Source organism: Octopus sinensis, linkage group LG8, assembly GCF_006345805.1.
Source record: "Octopus sinensis linkage group LG8, ASM634580v1, whole genome shotgun sequence".
In the NCBI taxonomy this organism is placed as follows: Eukaryota; Metazoa; Mollusca; class Cephalopoda; order Octopoda; family Octopodidae; genus Octopus; species Octopus sinensis.
Window position 1 is genome coordinate 39,541,667 of NC_043004.1, and position 25,935 is coordinate 39,567,601.

The window sequence follows — 25,935 nt, forward strand, 5'->3', positions numbered from 1 at the left end:
ATTGTCCTATTTTTTTTTTTATAAATGAAACATCGAAAATTATATTAATATTCATGTTTCCAAAGCACAAAATGAAATTTTAATTTTATCAAATACATAGGCATACATTTACACACATACAAACAGTGATATATATTTTTTATATACATACTCTCACATTGCTCCTACACACGTAGATGTAATTGAGATATTACATATATATATTTATATACACACACACACGTACATATTTATATAAAACATATATTTCTTTATATAAGAAAAACACAAAAGCACATTCACCCAAACACACACACAGAATATTCTACGTTAAACATAGCCACGATCGCTCTGTTATAACTATAATAGGAACAAATCAACAAGCTATACTCATCAGTAAAAAAAAAAAAAAACATAAAAAAGATAATAAGCAACAAATATATTTTAGGAGCGAAAGCGGAACTAGACTCGTCTTACGATTCTTGGCACCACTATTGTTATTTCTATTCTAAATTTCATTACAACAGTTGTCACTTGTGGATGAGGACTTAGTATACCATGAGGGACTTATCCGTGTTGATCTTTACGGTTTTTTTGACTGCTGCGTTTTACTCCGCAGCATACGGTACGTAAACCGGACACCACATGTCACGGCCATTTATTTTATTTTATTTTATTTTTATTTTTTATTTTATTTCCATTTTTTGTTTGTATTTTGTAAGTTTTCTTTATTTTCTTTATTTATTAATTTTTTTCTATTTTTTTGCTTTCACCATTATTTTTATTTCGCTTGTCGACGATTTCGCATGTATGATAATAGCTTCTGACATAGACACAGGGAAAGGTTACGTTCTGAGTTCAAATTCCGCCGAGGTCGACTTTGCCTTTCATCCTTTCGGGGTCGATAAACTAAGTACCAGTTACGCACTGGGGTCGATGTAATCGACTTAATACCTATGTCGGTCCTTGTTTGTTCCCACTATGTTTAGCCCCATGTGGGTAATAAAGAAATAGGTATTTCAGAGGAGGTGGTGGTAGAAGTGGGGCAGGGGGAATGTATGTTTGATTAAATCGTCTTCATATATGACTGATACTCAGTTGATCAACCCCCACTGCCACCCCTCAAAAGCAGGAAAGTCATGCTTTACCTCGGTGGGACTTGAACTCAGAACGTAAAGAGACGTAATCTAATACCGTATGACATTTTATTCGACTATATTCTTTTTACTGTAGACACAGGGCCTGGAATTTTGGGTGGAAGGAAGGGCTACAGGTAAGCACCCCACCTCCCTCATCGACCTCAGCGCTTAACTGTTACTATATTTTAACGACCGGGGAAGAATAAAAGGTAAAGTCGACCTCGGCGGAATTTTAACTCAGGACATAACGACGGACAAAATACTTAGCGGGGTTTTGTCCGGCAGCTTAACATCTTGGCCGGGTCAGAGCTTATTTTGACAGTGATAAAGACGTGTTTTGTTAAATTACAAAGCCAAACTTTAAGCAAGGACGGGGCTTAAATCAAACTGGTGCCGATTTGTTGGGAGTGGAGCTGGCAGAAACGTTAGAACGCCGGGCGAAATGCGTAGCCGTATTTCGTCTGCCGTTACGTTCTGAGTTCAAATCCCGTCGAGGTCAACTTTGCCTTTCATCCTTTCGGGGTCGATTAAATAAGTACCAGTTACGCACTGGGGTCGATATAATCGACTTAATCCGTTTGTCTGTCCTTGTTTGTCCTCTCTGTGGGCAGTAAAGAAATGGGAATAAAAGTTGAGTTCACGCCTTGACAGAGATTTGAAATCAGAGAGTGAATATTGCAATATTTGTGATTATTCCTTTATATCATCATATCAGCAAGTTTTGTCTCGATTCCTTCGATTCACAGGTCTGCTTACGTGATTTCCATCGCGTATAAGCGACGGAAAATGTGTGGCAGCCCATCGCATATATATTACACACATATACACACACACACATATGCTTTTCTTTGTTTCACTCATTTGACTGAGGCCATGCTGGAGCACCGCCGTGAGGGTTTTAGTCGAGCTAATCGACCCCAGGACTTATTCTTTGTAAGCCTAACACTTATTTTGTCAGTCCGTTTTGCCGAACCGCCAAGTTACGGGTACATAAACACACAGGCATTAGCTGTCAAGCGATGGCGGTGGGACAAACACAGACACATACATAAATACACACACACACATATGTACATATATTTATAAGAGTAGGCGCAAGAGTGGCTGTGAGGTATGTAGCTTGTTTACCAACCACATCGTTCCGGGTTCAATCCCACTGTGTGGTACTGGGCAAATGTCTTCTACTATAGCCTCGGGTCGATCAAAGCCTTGTGAGTCGATTTGGTCGACGGAAACTGAAAGAAGCTCGTTGTATATATGTATATATATATGTTTGTGTTTGTCCCCCACCCCCAACGTCGCTTGACAACCGATGCAGGTGTGTTTACGTCCCCGTAACCTAGTGGTTCGGCAAAAGAGATCGATAGGCGGTGCTCTAGCATGGCCGCAGTCAAGTGACTGAGACAAGTAAAAGAATAAAAGAATATATATACAACGAACTTCTTTCAGTTTCCGTCAACCAAATCTCCTCACAGGGCTTTAGTCGACCCGAGGATACAGTAGAAGAAATTTGCTCAAGGTGCATTACTTTTGACAGAATAATAGGAATACTAATGGTTTAAACTCTCTTATTTACTTTTCCCATTGTTGCAATATAGACTTTTACCAGTTTCGTTGTATTTTAGATTTTGATCGTTATCTGATTATTGTTTGGTCATCCAATTAGATTAAGGCACTGAAAATACACATTCGATAAACGTCGCCCTTTTCAAGCCTAGTCAGGCTCATGAGCCCGTTTTCCCGGTTTCTGTGGTCAGTCCATCGCAACGTTACTCAAGAAACAGGATGAAAGAGTGAGAGAAAGTTGTGGCGAAAGAGTACAACAGGAGTAGCCACCACCCACTGTCGCAGCCTCGTGGAGCTTTTATGTCTTTTCGCTCAGTAAACACACACACACACACAACGCCCGGTCTGGGAATCGAAACCGCGATCGTCCGACCGCGAGTCCGCTGCCCTAACCACTGGGCCTTTGCGCCTCCATGAAAATACACATGCATACATATATATGCTTTGTCTTTTGCTTGTTTCAGTCATTGGGTTGCTGGTGCAGCACCTTGAAGAGTTTAGTCGAACAAATCGTCACAGTAATTTTTTTTTTTTTTCTAAGACTGGTATTTATTCTATTCGTATCTTTTGCCCAGCTGCGAAGCTACGGGTATGTAAAGAAAATAATACCAGTTATCTAGCAGTTATAGGGGTGGGGTGGAGACAAGACAGACAGACGGATAGACGTAGATAGATGTAAATATATAAGACGTGCTTCCATACAGTTTCTATCTGCTAAATTTACTAAGAAATCATTGACTGGCCCAGAGGCCCGGAGCTATAGTAGAAAATGCTTATCCAAGGTGCCATGCAGTGGGACTGAACTATTGGGCTACAGAGCAAGTCTCAAACCACATAGCCCTGATTGCACTTATTTGTGTGTGTGTGTGTGTGTGTGTGCACGTATACATGAGGAGGTACTGAAAAGTTCCTGGCTTTAAGGGTGTCGCGAAAGGCCTGGTCAGAGGCTCGACCTTCTGATTTCTCTTACAGGGCTTAGAAAAACTGAAGGACCGCTGCCATAAGTGTGTGAATCTGAGAGAAGAATATGTTGGATATAAAATCATAATTAGCTGATATTCCTGTATTTTCTTTTACTCAAAGCCAGGAATTTTTCAGCACTCCCGCACGTCGTATGTGTTTGTATACATCTTAAACCGATGTATTTGTTATCTGTTCTGGATGAGACGCCTGTATATCGATGATGGCTTGGCTGTGAATGCGAACAGACCACTGAGCTCCCATTTACAGTGAAACAGAGCGCGTCTTAAAAAATAGAGCACAATGCCACAAATCAGCTGATTGGGGCAGTCGTTCTGCAGCAACAGTCATTTGCGTATAAAAAACATGTAATATGGTTTCAACAAACAATGTTTTTACCCTGCGATCGTAAATTAACACACACATATCAGCCTCTCTCTCTCTCTCTCTCTCTCTGCATGAATTTATATTACTATCTATCTCTCTCTCTGCTTTTGTGTCTATCTTTCTCTGCTTAACCTTAAACTCTGTCTACTTGCCTTACACACATGCATCATTGTTTCTGCCTAGTTGTCTGCCTACCAAATACCATACGTATCAGTATGCCTGTCCTTAAATCTTTATGCGCCGGTCTACTTCAATCTATGTATCATCACCGTTCTTACTCTTTACCTATCTTCCACTATGTACCTGCGTATCTACTCATCTGTCTTTCTACCTATCCATCTGTATGTACGCATTGCGTTTGTGTATGTGTGTGTGCTTGCGTACTGCGCACATGTGTTTCTCTATTTGTCTGTTCGCCTGTTTACTCTACCTCACTGACAAGCGAGTAATAAACCCAATGCATTGTACTTTTAAGGTCATCAGAGACACAGGCAAGTTAGCTACCGGCAGTTCTTCATTCACAGCTTCCTCCAACCGAAGAAGAAGAAAAAAAAAACACTAGCAAATATCTCAAAAAAACATACATAAATAGTGATGACACATAAAAGAAATCTTAAGAGATAAAATCGGTGTAGATTCCTCTCTTCTTTACACCAACTTTCTGATTGACATACAAAGTGACTGACAGACAGCGTACATTTAATTATATATATAATTATGTAACGCAATACTCTGGAACAAAATAATTATTTTTGTAAAGGAAAACACATTTAGCTCCACAGTGTGGTAATTTCAAGAGTCGTTTGATGGCTTTTGACCTTATACCGAAATCTGATTAGTTTACAATCAGATCTATATAGTTTATATACACAGAATTAAGTAATTGTGGTTAGCTCATATATTAATTGTGTCGTATGTACAATTAATGCTGTAAAATTGGCTTTTCATATAGATAGATAGATACCAGACTTCGAATTAACAAGGGGAGTGGAGAACAGTATTTTGCGTTAGAGAAATGTGCTTAATATGAAAGTGATTTACACATCGGCGCAGGAGTGGCTGTGTGGTAAGTAGCTTGTTTACCAACCACATGATTCCGGGTTCAGTCCCACTGCGTGGCACCCTGGGCAAGTGTCTTCTACTAAAGCCTCGGGCCGACCAAAGCCTTGTGAGTGGATTTGGTAGACGGAAACTGAAAAGAAGCCCGTCGTATATATGTATATATGCGTGTGTGTGTTTGTCCCCCTAGCATTGCTTGACAACCAATGCTGGTGTGTTTATGTCCCCGGTACTTAGCGGTTCGGCAAAAGAGACCGATAGAATAAGTACTGGGCTTACAAAAGAATAAGTCCCGGGGTCGAGTTTCTCGATTAAAGGCGGTGCTTCAGCATGGCCGCAGTCAAATGACTGAAACAAGTAAAAGAGTAAAAGAGAGAGAGTATCTCTAGTTACACTTGTACGCATGTGTCAGTGGAGGCGCGCGGTCCAGTGATCAGCATTGCTATCACGTCACGATCGTATGATCGTAATTTCGGTTTCGCGACCGGCAAGACGTTGTATTCTTGAGCAAGTAACTTCATTTCATGTAGCACCACTCCACTCAGCTGTGAGGGGTATCTCTGCTCCCCGATCAGGAGCAGTTTTGTGATCGTGGCCTACCTGCCTAGCCAGCGGGGTGGCAACATTCAAAGGCTACAACAGTTCAAGGGAACAAATTGTGACAAGCCGTGAAAAGCAACATGCGATAGTCTGGCCGATACATTATATCCTTTGTCTTCTACATGTTTCAGTCATTAGACTGCGGCTATGCCAGAGTGTCGCCTTGAAGATTTTTTTTAGTTAAATGATTCAACACAAGTATTTATTTATTTTTTTTCAAGCCTGGTATATATTCTATCGGTATCTTTTTGCTGAACAACAAAGTTAGGGGGACGTAAACGTACAAGCATAGATTGTCAAGCAGTGGCGATGGTGGTGGGGCAAACACAGACGCAAAGATACACACACATACCTATATGTATACACAGCTGGTTTCTTTCAGGTTCCGTCAACCAAATCCACTCACAAGGCTTTGGTCAGCCAGAGGCTATAGTCGAGAACATTTGCTCAAGTTGCCACGCTGTGGAACTGAACTCGGAACCATGTGGTTGAGAAACAAGCTTCTTACAACACAGTCACGCCTGCGCCTCTATATGTGTGTGTGTGTGTGTGTGTGTGTGTGTATACACATATATATGTAGGTATGTACATATATATTCTCTTTTTCTTTTTTACTTGTTTCAGTCATTTGACTGCGGCCGTGCTGGAGCACCACCTTTAGTCGAGCAAATCGACCCCGGGACTTATTCTTTGTAAGCCCAGTACTTATTCTATCGGTCTATTTTGCCGAACCGCTAAGTGACGGGGACACAAACACACCAGCATCGGTTGTCAAGCAATGCTAGGGGGACAAACACAGACACACAAACACACCACACACACACACACACACACACATATATATATATATATATATATATATACATATATACGACAGGCTTCTTTCAGTTTCCGTCTACCAAATCCACTCACAAGGCACTGGTTGGTCCGGGGCTATAGCAGAAGACACTTGCCCAAGATGCCACGCAGTGGGACTGAACCCGGAACCACGTGGCTAGTAAGCAAGCTACTTACCACACAACCACTTCTGCGCATATTTGCATATATTTATATATCATTTATATTATATATATATATATATATTTGTATCTATATATTGTATAAATTTTATATATACATATACATATATATGCATTATATATATTATATATTCTACATATGCTGGGGTTAGGTCGTTTACCGATCTCGAAGCGAACAGAGCTTAAATACTAGCTTAATATACTAGGTAGAAAGCAACTCGGACTAAAATCACATGCTTGGACTAAAAAAAATTGCAGCGTGATAAGAGTCGTTGAAAGCATTACAAACACAGTCAAATACACACAACGGCTACATTCGTTTTTATAAATATTTATTTTGTAATGATAATAACGTGTATTATTCGGTGTCAAAGCATTTCGTCACACACCAAACGATAAACACCGATTCTGTGACAATGTGCGATTTTAATTGTATATTTAAATTATGAGATGTTATGGGAAGAAGCCTCAACGGAGCCGGTTTCCCGTCACAACTGGAGCCTTTTGGCCTCGATTAACAGTAAACGGGAAGTTATGGTTATTACTCTCTGATCCGGGACGTCACATGTTTTGATAGCCTCATATGCCAACTGTATTACGAGCCGTACTTAGGCTACAAACCTGAAAACCGCCATCTCTAACGTAGAGGATTAGAAGACACTAAATACCAATTCTAAAAGTTGTACTTCAGTTTGTGCCGATTGAGGTTTCGGCGGAATTCTTGTTTAAGCACCCCCATGTAACCTCTCATAACTTTTTTATGCTTTGGCATTTTCAGAAACTTTTTGCGACTTTGTGTTCTACACACTGGAATTCATAAGATTATGAAAAAAAAAAAAAGGTTGGTGATTTAAGGGGTGATTTAGCTGTTATTATTTACACATCTCCCTACCACCTGATACTTTCTTCGTTTCTTTGTCCCTCTGACATGTACTCTTCTACTTGTTTCAGTCATTTGACTGCGGCCATGCTGGAGCACCGCCTTTAGTCGAGCAAATCGACCCCGGGACTTATTCTTTGTAAGCCCAGTACTTATTCTATCGGTCTCTTTTGCCGAACCGCTAAGTGACGGGGACGTAAACACACCAGCATCGGTTGTCAAGCAATGCCAGGGGGACAAAAACACACACACATACACACATATATATACATATATACGACAGGCTTCTTTCAGTTTCTGTCTACCAAATCCACTCACAAGTCATTGGTCGGCCCGGGGCTATAGCAGAAGACACTTGACCAAGATGCCATGCAGTGGGACTGAACCCGGAACCATGTGGTTGGTTAGCAAGCTACTTATCACTCAGCCACTCCTGCACCTGTATTAATGTATTTTTTAAATTTTATAATCGTGTGAATTCCCGCGTATAGAATAATTCGCAAAACATAATTATGCAAATTCCAAAAAATAGGTAAGTTATGAGAAGTTATATGGGGTGCTTAAACCAGAATTCGGCCGAAGTATCTTGTATCTCCGACCTCCAGTTTCCAGACCGTCGCTCTCCTAAGTAGAATTGGGATGAAGAGGTAGAGTAGTGGATATAGCTGCTCTATGCAAGATCGCTTATACCATCGTATCAAGGGGACGTTGATGAAGTAAATTGTTTAACAGAGGGAGTGGGGTTTGATTTCGCTGCACTCGTGAACGTCCGGTTTTGAATAAACTAATTTGATATGATTCTGAAAATGAAATCATAACGTGCTCACTGACAACCAACTTATCTCATTATTATCTTGCAATGAAGTGACGAACCGGCAGAATCGCTACTGCATTGAATGAAACGGTTAGCAACATTTCTCCGGGCTCTTTGTGTTCTGAGCCCGAATTCCACCGAGGTCGATTTTGCATTTCATTCATTCAAGGTCGATGAAATAAGTACCGGCTTCGCATTGTGGTTGATGTAATTCACTCCCTTCCCTTAAAATTGCTGGCCTCGTACCATAATTTGAAAGAACTATTGTCTATCATTACAATACAATTGAATATTAGAACATGTTCGTATGTGTATATATGCATATCTATAAATAAATAAATATCTCTGTGTATGAGTGTATGTGTGTATAGGTGTGGGTGGGTGTATAGATAGATATGTGTGGATATATATATATATATATATATATATATATATATATACATACACATACACACATATATAGACAAAGGGAGATAGAGAATGTTACCAATATATGTACAAGGCGGCGAGCTGGCAGAAACGTTAGCACGCCGGGCGAAATGCGTTCTGAGTTCAAATTCCGCTGAGGTCGACTTTGCCTTTCATCCTTTCGGGGTCGATAAATTAAGTACCAGTTACGCACTGGGATTGATGTAATCGACTTAATCCGTTTGTCTGTCCTTGTTTGTCCCCTCTGTGTTTAGCCCCTTGTGGGTAGTAAAGAAATAAATATATGTACAAGAAGTGGTTTGTTATAAATGCATAATTCCCCAGAAAACATTTCAAGCCTTATGCCTATAGTAGAAAAGAACATATGGGGGCCCTTCTTCTTTCTGCTTTGCAAGCGTTAGTAACACAATGAATAAAGCACGTGTTAATTTCCCTGTTCTGGCTCTACTTGGAGAAGCAAGTTATCTCTACCCATAATATCTATTTTCTTATAGTTAAGAGTAGGCTATTTGAATATTAGAGATGTTGGCTACGCAGATAAAGTAGTGTAGTTGGTGCGGTAAGAACGACCGACTTTCAGGATGATTGAGAGATATCCTATCAACACAGCTTACATAACGGATAAAATTACGATTCGATGAGTAGCCGAATTGTTAGCATGCCGGACATAATGATTGGCGGCATTTTTCCAGCTCTTTAAGTTACGAGTTCAAAGTTTCAAAAATCCCAGGTCAATTTTGCTTTTAAATTCTTTCGGCTCGATAAAATAAGTATCAGTTAAGCACTGGAGTGGATGTAATCAATAATCCTCCTCAACCAAAAATTTGAGGCCTTATGCTTATTGTAGAAAAGATTATGTCTACTCGTAAGATTACTTGTAAATTTGAGAGAGAGAGAGATAAAAGTAAGATGAGGAAAGGATATCAACCTGGAATCGAAACCTTGCTGGAGAATTGAGTCACCGGGAGATATTATTCTCTTCCACCCCGCTTTTTTTTTTCTTGTCTGTATAAGCTAGTCAGGTGTGCTTGCTGCTGTTGATGCCTGACTATGAACATTTACCGGCGAAATATCTGCAGGAAACACGTGGGCAGAGAGAAAACCTGCAAGTCTGCTGTTCTTATTGTTTACAAGATGCCAGAACCAGCACCAGGTGACGGTATAATATTACGCTATTATGTTCGCCCGTACAATTGTTTATATTGATTTCTACCATTAATATTGAGTTGTATCATTTATTAATATTAATGATATAAACTAATATTAATTATATCGCTGATGTAATTGATTTCCTACATGCGTTACAAGTCTACATTCTTAAATGAAGAGCTGCATTACGAAAATGTAAGTCATGTAGAGCACTTCCTACCACTGCGGAAGTTGCTGGTAGTCTGAGTGCATGGTTTGTTTTAATTTCCGGTTGAATAAATATGCCACATATTTATTTAATATATGTTTGTGTTACGTTTCTGTTTTCTCCTGAGATTAGTACCGGTTCGAGAACTTTACTTTTTGGGAGCTCATAACCTAATCGTTTTATGAGGCTCTTAGCAATCATATCAGTGATATAGTCGTTATTTGTAGCCTGTATCTTTATAGCTTGTGAAGTGACATACAAGCTAAAACTAGACTGACACAAATCATTCTTAGTGGCATCTTCGTCGGTAATGATTTGCACACGGTACCAGTAACCGATCATCATCTATTACGACTCCCCATAGTAACCATATTTATAAAAGATAATAGTAAATACCCACTTTGGTCACAAATAACTATAGAATTGCACCAAGAATATTACACTCCGAGGCAAGGTTGTTTATGGAAGGGATCATTTCTGTTTGAACGGCAGTTTTTTCTAGCAGTGTCATATGAAATTGCCACTCATAATTATGACCCTAGAATCGATCTATTGCATTTCAATCTCTTTTAGGGTTAGGGTTATGGGTGGGGGAAGGGTATCTTTTTTTCTTCACAAATGTAAATAAACCCAATCTGTTTCTTAAACGAGGGACATATTCATACGGCACAGAAAGCTTTTTAGCTCAATAGACGTCACTGATTGGTTGAAATTGCAAAAATTAAAGAAAAAAAAACAACAAATATCTTACAAACTATAGAATTTTCTCAATAAAGCCAAGAGAAAAAGATGTTTTATAAACACATTCTACCAGTATACGAAGTTTAAAATCTTTTAGTTACCTAGAAATTATGTTAAAAATTGTCGTTCAAACCGAAAAGATCCTATGGAAGACCAGCAGTCGCCCATGCATACCACCCTCCTCTCTCCACACCACTGGTATTATCCAAGGGAATGGCAACGGCTGATACACCTCAGAACTAGATATTCATTTCTATAGACATCGCTATTCATTTCTATAGGTGAGTGAACTGGAGCAACGTGAAATACAGTGTCTTGCTCAAGAACACAGCGCACGGTCCGGTCCGGGAATCAAACTCACTACCTCATGACTGAGTATGGTGCTCTAACCACTGAGCCATGCGCTTTCACATAACCAGATCTATAGCTACCTATAAAATGTTTCTGGAAATTTTTTCCAGTATTTTGAGTGATCTTAGTATGCATCAAGATGAATTAACATGTCCAAATAATTAAATTTTTAAAAAGATACTTTCTAGCTATTAAGAATATACTCCAGTAATTAAACTCGTTTCTGTTTCATTGATTATGCGCTAACTCTACAAATTGCTTACTATAAAAATAATGTGTTGCATCGCAGTTTTGAAACCACAGACCAGCTGCAGACCATACTGACAGAGCTGAACACTCAAAGCTCAGCAGTGGGTCTTAAAATGAACCACATGAAAACAAAATATATGCGGTCGGAAGACGTAGTACAAAACGGAGAAGGTAAATAAGTACGTCTACTTAGGGCACACAGTGAATATGCGCTGGGATATGGATGCTGGAATCTCATAGAGTAAGGGCAGAATAGAAGGCATTTAACTCAATAAAGGATGTGTTGAAAACAAAGATTTACAAAACAAGATTTAGGCGCAGGAGTGGCTATAGGCGCAGGAGTGGCTATAGGCGCAGGAGTGGCTGTGTGGTAAGTAGCTTGCTTACCAACCACATGGTTCCGGGTTCAGTCCCATTGCGTGGCATCTTGGGCAAGTGTCTTCCACTATAGCCTCGGGCCGACCAAAGCCTTGTGAGTGCATTTGGTAGACGGAAACGGAAAGAAGCCCGTCGTATATATGTATATATATATATGTGTGCGTGTATGTTTGTGTGTCTGTTTTTGTCCCCCTAGCATTGCTTGAAAACCGATGCTGGTGTGTTTATGTCCCCCGTCACTTAGCGGTTCAGCAAAATAGACCGATAGAATAAGTACTGGGCTTACAAAGAATAAGTCCCGGGATCGAGTTGCTCGACTAAAGGCGGTGCTCCAGCATGGCCGCAGTCAACTGACTGAAACAAGTAAAAGAGTAAAGAGAGAATACCATACGTGCCAAACTCTTCTATAGCACCGTCGTATATGCGCTCTATTACGCAAGTGAGACGTGGGCTACTACGAAGAGGATTGGCTACGACACAAACGTTCGTGGGAAGATCCATGCTGGGAATGCAATTAAGAGAACACATTCGAAATGAGATAATTCGAGAACGGAACGGATTGAACGATGTGATCGTAAAGCATAGAAAGCACATGCTCCTCTATGATGGACATGTCGCAAGGTTTACAGACAACTAGTGAACCTGTGCAGTTGCCGAGTGGTATCCAAGAGTGCTATCATGTAGTTCGTTTTAAGACCTGCTGCTGAGCTCTGAGTGTTCAGCCTTGTCATCGTGGTCTGCAGCTGGTCTGTGGTTTCAAAATTATGGTACCACCCATTCCACTGGGAAGCTCTCCACGACGATGGGAAGACGATTCAGTGAAGCAGTTTAGGTTAAGACAGAAAAGAATAGTGCAATCAAGACAGTACCGTAAGCGCATTGTGACCAGCCGTGTATAACAGCGACTGATGGTCTGGTTGATATTGTGATACTGAGATATATTTTAAATGTCCACCTAAAGAACATTAGTAACGTTAGTGAATTAAAATAGCAACAAACAATACTCCCAGCTCAGTAGCAACCTCCATGGAGCTCTACAAGTCTTAGATTATTTTTCATCTACACATTCATTAAAGATGTTCAACCCTCATTTATTTAACCATTGTTCTTCACACAGAAGACGTCTCGGCGTTATTTATTCTCGAAACAGCTTTATTTCCCAATACCACCTTCTACATTGACTTAGTAATTTCTTCATCATTCCCTTAACATGTAGATAGAAGCTTATGTTTCGCTGGTGAGATCGTAATAAAACTGAAACGTTTCAGGAGTTTCGGAGTTCTAGTATATCAAGGGTCCTGTCTTCTCTCTTTAACATAAGAATAAAAAAAAGATAATAATAACTCCCTATCACTTGATTGGTTCTACTGTTATGCAGTTGCACACCGTACTATTATTGTTACTAGGAGCTTGATTATATTAGATCGCATGTGTTTATATATTTTTCAACAAACTTCCTTTATTGATTATCCTTATAAATTCGCCGATAGCGAGGCTTATGACAAGGTTTTGTTTTCTTTTTCGCTCTTTCAAAGGAGCGTGACATCCACGACCGTTCTAGGGCCTTCGAGCTTGGCAGGACGGAGGGAAGGAGTTTTATCTTCATTCGTCAGACTAGATTCAAATCCTTGAAACAAGGGTGGTCCCTAAAAAATAAAAATACCCAAGGGCCAAAGGGTGATCGTACACTGTAAGACGGTTTAATTTTACCTGCCAATTACAAGAACGGCTCCTTGACTGTCTTCCACACGGTTTCATTTCGCTAAATTTCACCAATGACATTTTGGTCGATTCACCTTATTTTTAGATACCTCGGATCAACTTCTTCTCAGGTATAATTGACATAGGTTCCAAGTTGTTGCTGTAAAACACTTAAGAAATGGAATTAGATAAACGGTACTTCGCTGCCAAATGCAATTTATCATTGTTATTTCGAGAGGGTTTCCAATGTGTTTCATCTTACTATTGTAACCACTACAAACTTAACTATAATATGAAGTACTTTGGCACAGTATCACACTTCCACTGTCTCTCTCTCCCACCCTCACTCTTTTACACATACTTTGCCTTTCTCATTCCTCCCACTTCTCTCTCTTAAACACATTCTTTTTCCCCCCTCTTTATCTATTTTCCTTTATTTGTTTCTCTGCCAAATAATTTATGCTGGATAATTGTCAGGGTATGCTTCAAAGTATAACCGTGCCGTTTCGCGAGCGAGTTTACAACCGAGCATTTTACAACTAAGCATTTATTTGTGTGTATGTGTGTGCTTTAACCCTAAGTCGGTTCATATCTAGCAGACCTATGATCAGCTGTGAAAATCCCATCTAAATTCTAAGCACTTTTATATTTTAAAACTATTTTCTAGTGTCTATCCTTTTAAAGACAGCAGAGTGTGATAAAGAAAAATATTCCACTGTCATTTCTAGCACATAAGCTGCTGAACAGAGATACCCTCGTCATCACGCAGTCTGTCAACTTTCCCCTACATTTGACGCTATACGCACAAATTGTTGCTTCTCACTCGAAATTCTGTACGCATGCATCTGTGTGCATGTAAATATGTAGATAGATAATCACTGCTCTGTCCTTCACAAATGATTGCCGTCTCCTTGCGCTTTCTCTTTGTCAATGGCATTTCTGACTTTCCATCCATGACACCTCAGATGACTATTCAGTATTGCTGCTTTGTAATTGTATGCTTTCAACTGGTTAGGTTTACACACGTCACCAATCTTCCATCGTCATTGAACTTTCAGTAGAGGCAATGACACGTGATAAATGATGTTACCAGAAAGAGATATTTGTACGCCATTGATTTATAGTGATAAACGGGTATACAACACGGGTATCACTCTCTGAGTCTCCGTGATTAGTACCTAGTGACAGGCCGAAACAAGAGGAAACAGGAAACCGCAGGTTTCACATCGGAGTGTCTCTCTCTAAGAGGAATGTTGTGGCAACAGCTAGAGGGTTCCTTACTTTCGGTGGTTTTATTTATATGCTAATTAACCCATAGCTGGGACACTTTCAGGTGTTACTGTTCCGTGTCAGAATAGTTCTGGGAGCCAAAGGGGCTAAGAGATGATTATACACCTCTTAGGAAACATTTATTTCACGCTGACTTTAGGAATACACTGACTTGAGGGAACATTTGTTCACGCTGAGAGTTGCTGAAGCATGGAACAAACTGCCGGCATCAGTTGTTTGTTGTCGGAGCACCGCATCCTTCAAAACTTCCATGCTTTCTGAGATTCACCAACACTATACCTGATTTAAATGCTTTCTGAGATTCGCAAACACTACACCTGATTTTCTCCCCTCCATACACACACAAGCATGTATCTGACTCATACATTGTTCGCTTTCCAGACATTTGTACATTACTGCATATACTCTATATGCACTTTCTGACAAGTTGTGGTGCACCTGAGCACTGTATACAATAATTTCATTATTATCATTATTATTATTTTACACTCCTCACAACCCTGGAATCCTATGATACAGTTTAAAAGTCATACCCAGAATATACACACGCTAACACACACACACACACACACACACACACACACACACAAACGCGCATACACACGCATTTACTCGATACGGAGGTGCAGTCTAAATTATCTTATTAGATAGAAATACAAAATCACAGTGACAACAAATTTTGCCCCCAAATACTTCGACGAGTCGAAGTATCATTATACGCGGAATTTCGAGGTTACAGTAACTCTAACGCCTTGAATTTTTAGACGAAATTATTGACTCCAGTACTTATTTTTGCTTTAAGGCTAGTACTTATTTTATCGCTCTCTTTTGCCGAACCGCTAAGTTACGGAGATGTGTGAATATGAAATAATAATAATAATAATAATAATAATAATACTTTCTACTGAAGGCACAAGGCTTATCATTTGGGGTAAGGGACTAGTCGATTACATCGACCCCAGTGTTTAACTGGTACTTAATTCATCAAATAATAATAATAATGGTTTCAAATTTTGCCTCATGGGCAGTTATTTTGGGGGAAGGGATGAGTCAATTACATTGACCCTAGTGTTTTACTGGTACTTAATTTATCGACCCCAACAGAAAGAAGGGTAAAGTCGACCTCGGCGGAATTTGAACTCAGAACGTAGTGACGGGCGAAAAGCCGCTAAACATTTTGCCCGGCGCGGTAACGATTCTGCCAGCTCACCAAATAATAATAATAATAATAATAATAATAATTCACTGCCCTAGCTGTCAGGAAGGTACTCAGCAAGAAATGGAAACATAATTGAAAGATACTAATGAAAATAATAACAGTGGCAGTAGTAGTAGAAGCTGAGCAGCAGCAGCAGCAGCAGTAGTAGTAGTAGTAGTAGTAGTAGTAGAATCTGAAACAGCTCAGCACAAATACCTTCACATACACACATCGCGATAGACAAGCAATAATTAAATGAGTGATACACACCCACCTAAAGTACACGCAAGCGTATGAGATAATTAAACATCTTCAGTTAAGTATACATACACGCATTCAGCACTTTTAAGCAATCGCAGACAATCAGCATCTGGAACCGACTTGTCAAACAGTACTCTCCCCGCCGCACACTCACACACCTCTGCCCACCCATTTAATGACATGGGAAGTGTGAAGTGTAGTAACAATAAACACGATTCCGGTCGTCCACGTCACCATTGGGAATGTACAGTCAAGTACTCTTCCCTACCTCGCAGGTCATCCTACATCTCTTCATACACACGCAACCACAGGCCTGTTGATATACTTGTATATATACATGCATGCATATGTGTATATATATATGTATGTATATATTAAATGAAAGAATGGAGTTGAACGACGATTTAACAAAATTCCTTTATTCTCGACATATGTTTCGAAGGCTGCATATTCCTAATTTCGAAGGAATAAGGGGTGCATTATGCTGCCTTCTCATCAGGAGAGACAAGGAACTTATGTCAGCATCAAGATGAACAAAAACTCTTAGATGACTGCCCACTCGGAGTCCATTATGGACTCCGAGTGGGCTGTCTGGACTCCGAGTGGGCAGCCATCTAAGAGTTTTTGTTCATCTTGATGCTGACATAAGTTCCTTGTCTCTCCTGATGAGAAGGCAGCATAATGCACCCCTTATTCCTTCGAAATTAGGAATATGCAGCCTTCGAAACATATGTCGAGAATAAAGGAATTTTGTTAAATCGTCGTTCAACTCCATTCTTTCATTTATTTGTATTAAAAAAACACAAATTTCCACACGAAAGCACGTGATCTCTGCCCTTGGCATGTAGCTTCAACCGTATTTTTCTGACGTGAATTTGCTACCCAGGTATCGGTTAACCGAATTATCCATACTAGGATAATTCATTCAACTACTTAAATATGCATGTGTGTATATATATATATATTATATATATATATATATATATATGATTAACAAGGATATACAGGTGTAAATTCAGTACAGCCGTTTCAAGCGATTCCTTTAATTGATTAATAAAAACATTACATTATTGAAAGAAGCCGTTTTCGTCAGATGACTGCATAGAATTCTAACACAAGGGGAAAATCATTTATATTTTATTCACCTATCCTGGATTCTGCACTTCGGAAATATTATAGAAAGTATTTTTGTATTTTTATACAAAGTGCATGTCTGAACAACCAAGAACAGAACTCTTCACTAAGTTGGGTCGTGTTATCTGCCCACACAGCCAGAATATCAAGTGCAAGCACGTCTGCACAGAGTTTGATATTCATCTGATATTGTTTGGGTATGCAAATTAGATCGCCCAAACAAGGTGCCTAAATTTAAGTACCTAATTCAAATGAATCTTAATAAATATATATATATATATATATATACAGACATATATATAGTGTGTGTTTGTGTATTACTTGTTTTGGTCATGAAACTGCGCCCATGCTAGGGTACCGCTCTGTTGAATTTTTAATCGAAATTATCGACCTCCAGTACTTATTCTATCAGTCTCTTTTACCGAGAGATGGAAACACACAAACACCGGTTGTCAAGCGGAGGGTGGGGGTAAATACATGCACGGTTACACAAACACACACACACACACACACACACATATCTATATACGACGGGTTTCTTTCACTTTTTGTTTACCAAATCCACTCACAAGCCTCTGGTTGGCCCGAGGCTATAGTAGAAGACATTTGTGCAAAGTGCCACGCAGTGGGAATGGGACTGAATCCAGAACCAGTGTCGTTGGGAAGCGAGTTTCTTATCACTTTGCACGCCTGCACCTATATATATATATATATATATATATATATATATGTCCCAGTTTGTATTTTTTTACATATACATACATATATATATATATATGCATATACATACGTATATATTATAGATATAGATATAATACGAATAAACATTACCTAAATATAGAAACTGTTTCTTCGTGCAACGTCTGGCAAACCGCTCAATGAGTTAACAGAACATTACCATTTCAAGGACACCGTGACAAGCGAAAGGAAGGGAAGGGTGAGATGTTATGTGTATTGTATATGTGCTTGTGTATTTCTGTGTGTGTGTGTGTGTGTGTGTGTAATATATATATATATATTATATATATATATATATATATATATATAGTCAATTCAAATAAATGAGTAAAAAAAACAATAATAAAACTATAAAAAAAAACGAATGTGAGGATTAGCAGAATTGTCAGAGCGTCTCACAGAATGGTTGGTGGTATTTTTTCCAACTTTTTGCTTTCTGAGTTTCTATCTCACAGTGGTCAACCTTGCTTTTCATCCTTACAGAGTCGATTAAAAATTTACCTAATCAAAAGCCGTGATTGATGAAGCCCTAAATGCGTAGGATTGCGAGTATTTGTTTGTTCAGTGTTCAAATCCCACTATAGCCTACTTGGATGATACTCTTAACTCGCAGTTCGTTTTAAAACTATCACCTAACACTTTAGGTGCCTTTAAAGAAGCTCACTCTGGAGCAAACATTCGCGCTAGATTTTCGGTTTAAAGATATCTTTGAACTTCTTTTTCACTTGTCAATGAGGCCCTGTAATGGGTTATGTGTACAGCCCTCCTAACATGCTGAAAGATAAAGAAGAAATTAGTTAAAGCTAAGTTGACAGTTTTTTTGAGTTTCGTGTTTGTGGTGAAGACATAGGGCAGTGCCTCTCGTGGGATACGATACGAGAACTCTTTTGTTGATAGAAAGGCGTCCTAACGACTCTGTTTTATGGCGAATCTCTGAACACAATAGGACTATAAATAAGAATGCAAAATGATCAAAGCAGGAACACAGCAGGAAATGAAGGGGAATGTTACAGAATAACAGAAATAGAACAAGGGCATATATTTTAACTTTGTCTACTCTGTGTATATGTCTGTATCGGCAGACGTGTGTGCGAGGAGTTGTTTGTGTGGGTGACGATGTGAAAGAAATTTATAATGAACTAGAATGCGAGAGAAAGAGAGATTGCGAAATGATAGGAAGGAAAGAGCCAAGAAGTTGAGGATTATAGAAATGGTAGAGAAGGAGGGAGAAAGTGAAGAAGCGCGTCAGAGAGAAAGAGAGAGATTAAAAGATCCACCGGAAGACGAGCTAGAGATGAAGGGAATAGTAAGAAGTAAAAAGATGAGATTTCGAGATTAGATGATCAGTGAATGAGGGCTTGAAAATTATTCGAAGAAGAATACAAATGATGTGGGTGTGTGAGGAAAGAACAAAGATAAGAACAAGAATAAAATATTAAATTCTAGAAGTTCCCTCCCTTACAACTTTTGAAAGCAAAGTTCATTATCGCTTAGACCATTTCTTCTCATTAGTTAATATTTCAATTTATTAAGAATTTGAAGAAGATTGGAAGCTTAGTAAGAAGCATTGTATCAATGAAATTTTAATAGACTTCTAAACCAACGAAAGTACGTCAAAGTACGATTGAACTTTTCCTACTGTTATATTTTCGGCGTTAAAAAGAAATTCTTTTCATAAATAAAGGCTGTACAGCAATTTTATTGTCTCTTTTGTAGCCCAAAGTCCAAGAGTAATATTTAATGTTAGTAATAGAAGCAACATGTTAAACTTTTCCACCAATCAAACGAGTTGGCCTACTCCAGTGCTCTTTACCCGCTAGATATTATACTTTAATAGCTTTGTTTTTAAATCTGTTCTGTTTTTAAAGATGATAAGAATAATCATTTGAATAAACTTAAATTTAGCTCAGAGCATTAACTATGGTATCCTGCACTTAACTTTAACAATAATAGATTGAAACGGAAAGAAAAAAGAATTTATATAAAAAAAAAAAAATGAATGAATGAGTGGGTGAATAATTCACATTTCAGAGTCAGACTGAACGACATAATTAAAATTATATGTGTAACACAATTCGTCATGTTGCTTCAAAGATTCTTTGTTAATAATATTAATAATAATAATAATAATAATAATAACAATTATAATAATAACAACAACAACAATAATAATAATAATAAATGCCCTGATGCAGTACCAAGCAGTGGCTCTCGTGGATTCTGATCTTAACTGATTGGAAGTGTTATCATGCACATTGTTTTGTCTTGGTATAAAAGATGGGCTACAGCAAATATTCTGCTCAATACCACAGATTTGCTTGTCAGTTGTTTCACCTTAACCAGTTGAGCATGTTCCTTAGTGGCTGACAACATGATCACGAGCAGAAGTAGTGGGGGAGCATCATAGCCATGTGTTGAGAGGGATTCTTAGAGGTTTGGATAATTCACCTTTGGAAACATGGGTGGTATCCTTAAACAACCCTTCTTCAGGGACCTTTTGAGCAGGATGGGCTACTCGACCTGAAGAAAATTCTAACTGGGCCCCAATTGCAAGGTCATGTGCTGTTTATCTTGATATGAGATCACCATGTCGCGCACATTTGGTTGTGATGCATATGCCTAGTGTACCCTTATCAGACGGGTAGTCATGATGGGTGTACTGGGCTTCGTATATTTTACCCCAGTATCACTTTGATGGCATGCACTGCTCTCTCACTCAATAATCCTTTCTACTAAAGGCACAAAGCCTAAAATTTTGAGGGAGGGGACTAGTCGATTACATCGATTACATTAATTTATCGACCCCCAAAGGATCAAAAGCAAAGTCGATACCCGTGGAATTTGAACTCAGAACGTAAAGACGAACAAAATGCCGTTAAGCATTTTGCTCGGTGTGTTAACGATTCTGCCAGCTCACCGCCTTAATAATAATTTTTTTTTCATTTGAAGGCACAAGGCCTGAAATTTGATAGGAGGGGACTAGTCGATTACAACCCCTCCAGTGTTTCACTGGTACTTTGTTTACCAACCCCGAAAGGATGAAAAGCAAAGACAACCTCGGCGGAATTTGAACTCAGAACATAAAGACGGACGAAATGTTGCTAAGCATTTTGCCCGGCGTGTTAACGATTCTGCCATAATAATGTGAAGAAGCGACTGTTTGACATTCATAATGTTTTAAGATGCTTAATCTCCGTACATGAAATTTTGTGACTTCAACAGGAATGCTACGGCAGTCATATAAACAAGGAGTCTATGTGATCGCCCATCTGCTAGAAATAACAACCAAATTTCATTTAATGGCATCTTACTGTCTCAAATAAGAAAATAGAGATACGTTCCATGACGTAGATTTACACTTTTGTATAATGGCGTGATGGTTATGGTTGGAATTCCTTTAATAACAGCTCAGCTCGCGAAGGGCTGATATAGGACTAAACAAGCTAGCAAAAATTGATAATGGAGAGAATACAAATTATCTAGATGAGTGTTTCTCAACCTTTCTTTTACCTATTTTACCCTGTTACCTTCGATTCCTGTTTTTCTCGGGGAACCTCATAGTCTTTCAATGTTTGAAATAAAAAAAAAGACCTATAGTATTAAACTGCATAAAAAGAACTGTATAAAAAAATAGTTAAAATATGTTCTGAATTGTAGAAACGAACCCAATTTATAATAGATAAATTTCAACAAAACCTTGTGTCCCCCACCCCGCCACAAGGGACATATGGACCCCGGTTGGGAAACCACTCGTCTTGACTGTTACACCATGCGATTAACCATCGCATGATGGAATACGCAGTGTGATGGTCATCAAGGTGAAGAAACGGTATACTTAAAGCAACAGTTATGTGGATCGTGTCTTCTCGATTGGCGGACAACCTAAGTCCACTCGATTCACAGCTGAACTAGAGATACACAACAGTAACATCAATATGGTTGCTTTCTTACAAGTTTTTTTCATGTTTAAGGGAAGGGCGTGAGATTATGTGACATTCGTCACGTTCCCAAATGCATCGTTGATGTAATGAAAAAGAAATAATGAGTTACAAGCAGATGTTGAAAATGTGTGACCAGTTCGGCTCACTGAATGCTTGCGGTTTTCGTTTTTTTATAGATGGGTAGCTACTGATCAACAAAACTGTATATTTTAGATATGCACAAGATCGCTGGTATATTGCAATGGGGTGGGATAGAGGTAACATTGTATGACATTCATTGATACGTTTTCTGGCTTCAGTCTTTCTGGCTTCAGAATGCGGCCGTGCTGAGGCACCGCGTTTCAGAGTATAGCCGATTACTTCGATCTCGGAACTATGAATAGCGAATTAGGTTTCAGATTAATTCGAACTGAAGACATTATGAGATGTAACCAAATACTAAATACTACTTTTCCCGGCGCCCTACTGATTCTTCCAATCTATCCAGCCATCGTTTATAATTTTTGAGGAAATACCGGCGACATAAGTGAAATAAAATTACTTTACACGCTGCAATCAAAATACCGGATCGTGAAGTCGTCTGGCAAAGTTTTCTTTTCATCTGATGCCGCTAATTACACAAACAGTCATAAGCTTATTTTCCTTAGGCACGAGGCTAGAAGTTTAAAAAAGAGCGCAGTAGATTCTGGAAGATGTGTGGTAAACTTTGATGATGTTTCCATTCCTCCCTGTGAAGCATTGGTAACGTATGTGAAACCAGTTGGTTTTGATCCCGAATTGAACTCACTTCGCTAGTAAATATATCTGCCACGTTTAAGCATGTTGATGTGTTTTATAGTAATTTCAATTTTGTGGTTGCTTAAGCTAAGATCAGCTCTGATTGAGAAGACCTGTAGCCGAAGGTATTCCAGTCGCAACCTCTCCATCGTTTTTTTTTCATCTTTTGTAATTGCATACAGTGTATTAAGGGCTATATTATCCAATGTGACATTTTTAAACACTGCAATGCGTGTAATTTAAAGGATATTCGGCAGTCATTTTTAGCAGGTAAATTGAACACGTAAAACGATTATGTTGTTTATTTCAAATATGTGTGATGTCGTGATGTCCATGCCTTTTCTTAGAGCATTAGAGTCGTAAACTGAGGTGTAACTATTTCAGCCGGAAGTTGAATCGCCAGTCACCTAAACGTACCGAGTACATGCCGCTTCTATAATGTTTGAAACATAAAACAATCACATTGATTTTCTTTTCTTTAAGGTGTTTATCCAATTATTTTAAGGGAAACAGGATACACGATCTGTATCTACTTCAGTCAAGTTAGTGCTCCCATACTTTACGCAAAAATACACACACACACACATGCGCATTGTATATATATTAGCTAATGTATTAGTGTTTTAATCTGATCTTGGCAAGTGCGGGTGACACAACTATAGACCTGCTTTGCCCTCACTATACCTCATCAGCGAAGTGTAACCTCTGTACTTACTAGATTAGTGATAAGAGAATTTTCGATTTTACATTAATATGTAACAGTAGATACAAACAATTATCGTGATGTCTGGGTATATAGGACATGTTGTATTAGCGCCAGAGAATGAAAGGTAGATATTTGAACTCGGAACCCAGAAGTTATGATGTTGGCTAAATACTTAACCAAAACCACCACGATATTTTTGGATCTTTTCAGTTTGAACAGCAGTTTTTCTAGCGGTGTCATATGAAATTGTCACCCATAATTATGACCCTAGAACCGATCTATTGCATTTCAATCTGTTTTTGGGTTAGGGTTAGTTAGGGCTAGGGGTTGGGGGAAGGGTATCTTTTTTTCTTCACAAATGTAAATAAACCCTATCTGTTTCTTAAACGAGGGACATAGTCATACGGCACAGAATGATTTTTACCTCAATAGACGTAATTGATTGGTTGAAATTGCAGAAATTGAAGGAAAAAAACAACAAATATCTTACAAACTATAGAATTTTCTCAATAAAGCCAAGAGAAAAAGATGTTTTATAAACACATTCTACCAGTATACGAAGTTTAAAATTTTTTAGTTACCTAGAAATTATGTTAAAAACTGCCATTCAAACCGAAAAGATGCATATTTTTTTAGTTATATTAATTATTAAATAATGCAAAGAATTACAGAAGCTGGTTGATGAGGTGTTTATTCGTTTCTTATTTGGAATTCCAACAGGATGAGCTTTATTTCGTCATCCTTGCAAGGTCGATAACTCAATTATCATTTGGAATGGAATAGATTACAACGTTTATAAAATTGGCTTCCTATCAATTTTCTACTTCGTCGTCGGTTTCAACCGCCTCTTCTTCATCTTTTTGTTGTTGTTGTTATTGTTGTGGCTATTGTTATCGTTAATGCTACCATCGTCTTTGTCATTGCCGTTATTATTATCATCATCAACATCATACTCTGTCGCGGCTTGTCTTTGAACGAACAAGACATGAATGTCTCCCAATCTCATTCCCTTCAAGACTACAAGTGTCTCCGTGTGATTGTATCACACAAACATGCAGAGCAACAGCAGCAACAACAGTAGTAGTAGTAACAGTAGTAGTAGTAGTAGTGTAGTAGTAGTAGTAGTAACAGTAGTAGTAGTAGTAGTAGTAGTAGTAGTAGTAGTAGTAGTAGTAGTAGTAACAGTAGTAGTAGTAGTAGTAACAGTAGTAGTAGTAGTAGTAGTAGCAGCAGTAGTAGTAGTAGTAGTAGTAGTAGTAACAGTAGTAGTAGTAGTAGTAGTAGTAGTAACAGTAGTAGTAGTAGTAGTAGTAGTAGCAGCAGTAGTAGTAGTAGTAGTAGTAGTAGTAACAGTAGTAGTAGTAGTAGTAGTAGTAGTAGTAACAGTAGTAGTAGTAGTAGTAACAGTAGTAGTAGTAGTAGTAACAGTAGTAGTAGTAACAGTAGTGGTAGTAGTAGTAACAGCAGCAGTAGTAGTAGTAGTAGTAGTAACAGCAGCAGTAATAGTAGTAGTCGTAGTAGCAGTAGTAGTAGTAGTAGTCTAACTGATTTCACCGGCACCTCCGCTTCTCTTTTCTTTATGCCTCCTTCCCCTCCTCCCCTGTCTAGTTTAACCTCCTTACCTCTTGTGTCTCGCTCTATCTCACCCACTTAGAGAACTTCTTATTTTACATCCTACTTTCACATTCCGTCATTATTTATCTTTCATTTTAAAACACTGCCTCCACCCCTCACCCACTCTCCTCACCAAAACGTTAGATTAGTTGTTGTTGTTGTTGCTGCACTTCTTCTTCTTCATGCTACACTAACTGAAAGACTGACTATCAAGACTGGCTGGCTGGCTGACAGACGGCTTGAATGGCTGGCTGGCTTGATAGGTAGATTAAATGTCTGCCAACAACTTTCGAACTATAAGCTATAAAAGCCTGCAACTTGATCCAATGTTGCCTTATGTGTGAAGTACTTTGGTTGGTCTTCTTTGCTATTATCTATAGAAACACGTGTATGTACTTATTAATACCGGCTTCCAAAGTACTCAGGTTACTATATATATATATATATATATATATTATATATATATTTATATATGTATATATATATTCTCTTTTACTCTTTTACTTGTTTCAGTCATTTGACTGTGGCCATGCTGGAGCACCACCTTTCAGTCGAGCAAATCAAGCCCTGGACTTATTCTTTGTAAGCCTAGTACTTATTCTACCGGTCTCTTTTGCTGAACCGCTAAGTTACGAGGACATAAACACATCAGCATCGGTTGCCAAGC

General features: G+C 38.7%; 1 protein-coding gene across 3 annotated transcripts in view; it reads left to right on the forward strand.

Annotated features, from left to right (window-relative positions):
* The first annotated feature begins 206 nt into the window (after positions 1 to 206).
* LOC115214941 (very low-density lipoprotein receptor-like) overlaps positions 207 to 25,935 on the forward strand; it is a 277,807-nt gene continuing 252,078 nt past the window's right edge. For 2 of the 3 annotated variants that reach the window (XM_029784024.2, XM_029784025.2), the window contains exon 1: positions 209 to 604. In XM_029784024.2, coding sequence (XP_029639884.1) covers positions 538 to 604 — 67 coding nt within the window. In that variant the 5' untranslated portion in view covers positions 209 to 537. Of the gene's footprint in view, positions 605 to 25,935 lie in introns of all 3 variants that reach the window. The other variant, XM_036505362.1, reaches the window with a different exon arrangement.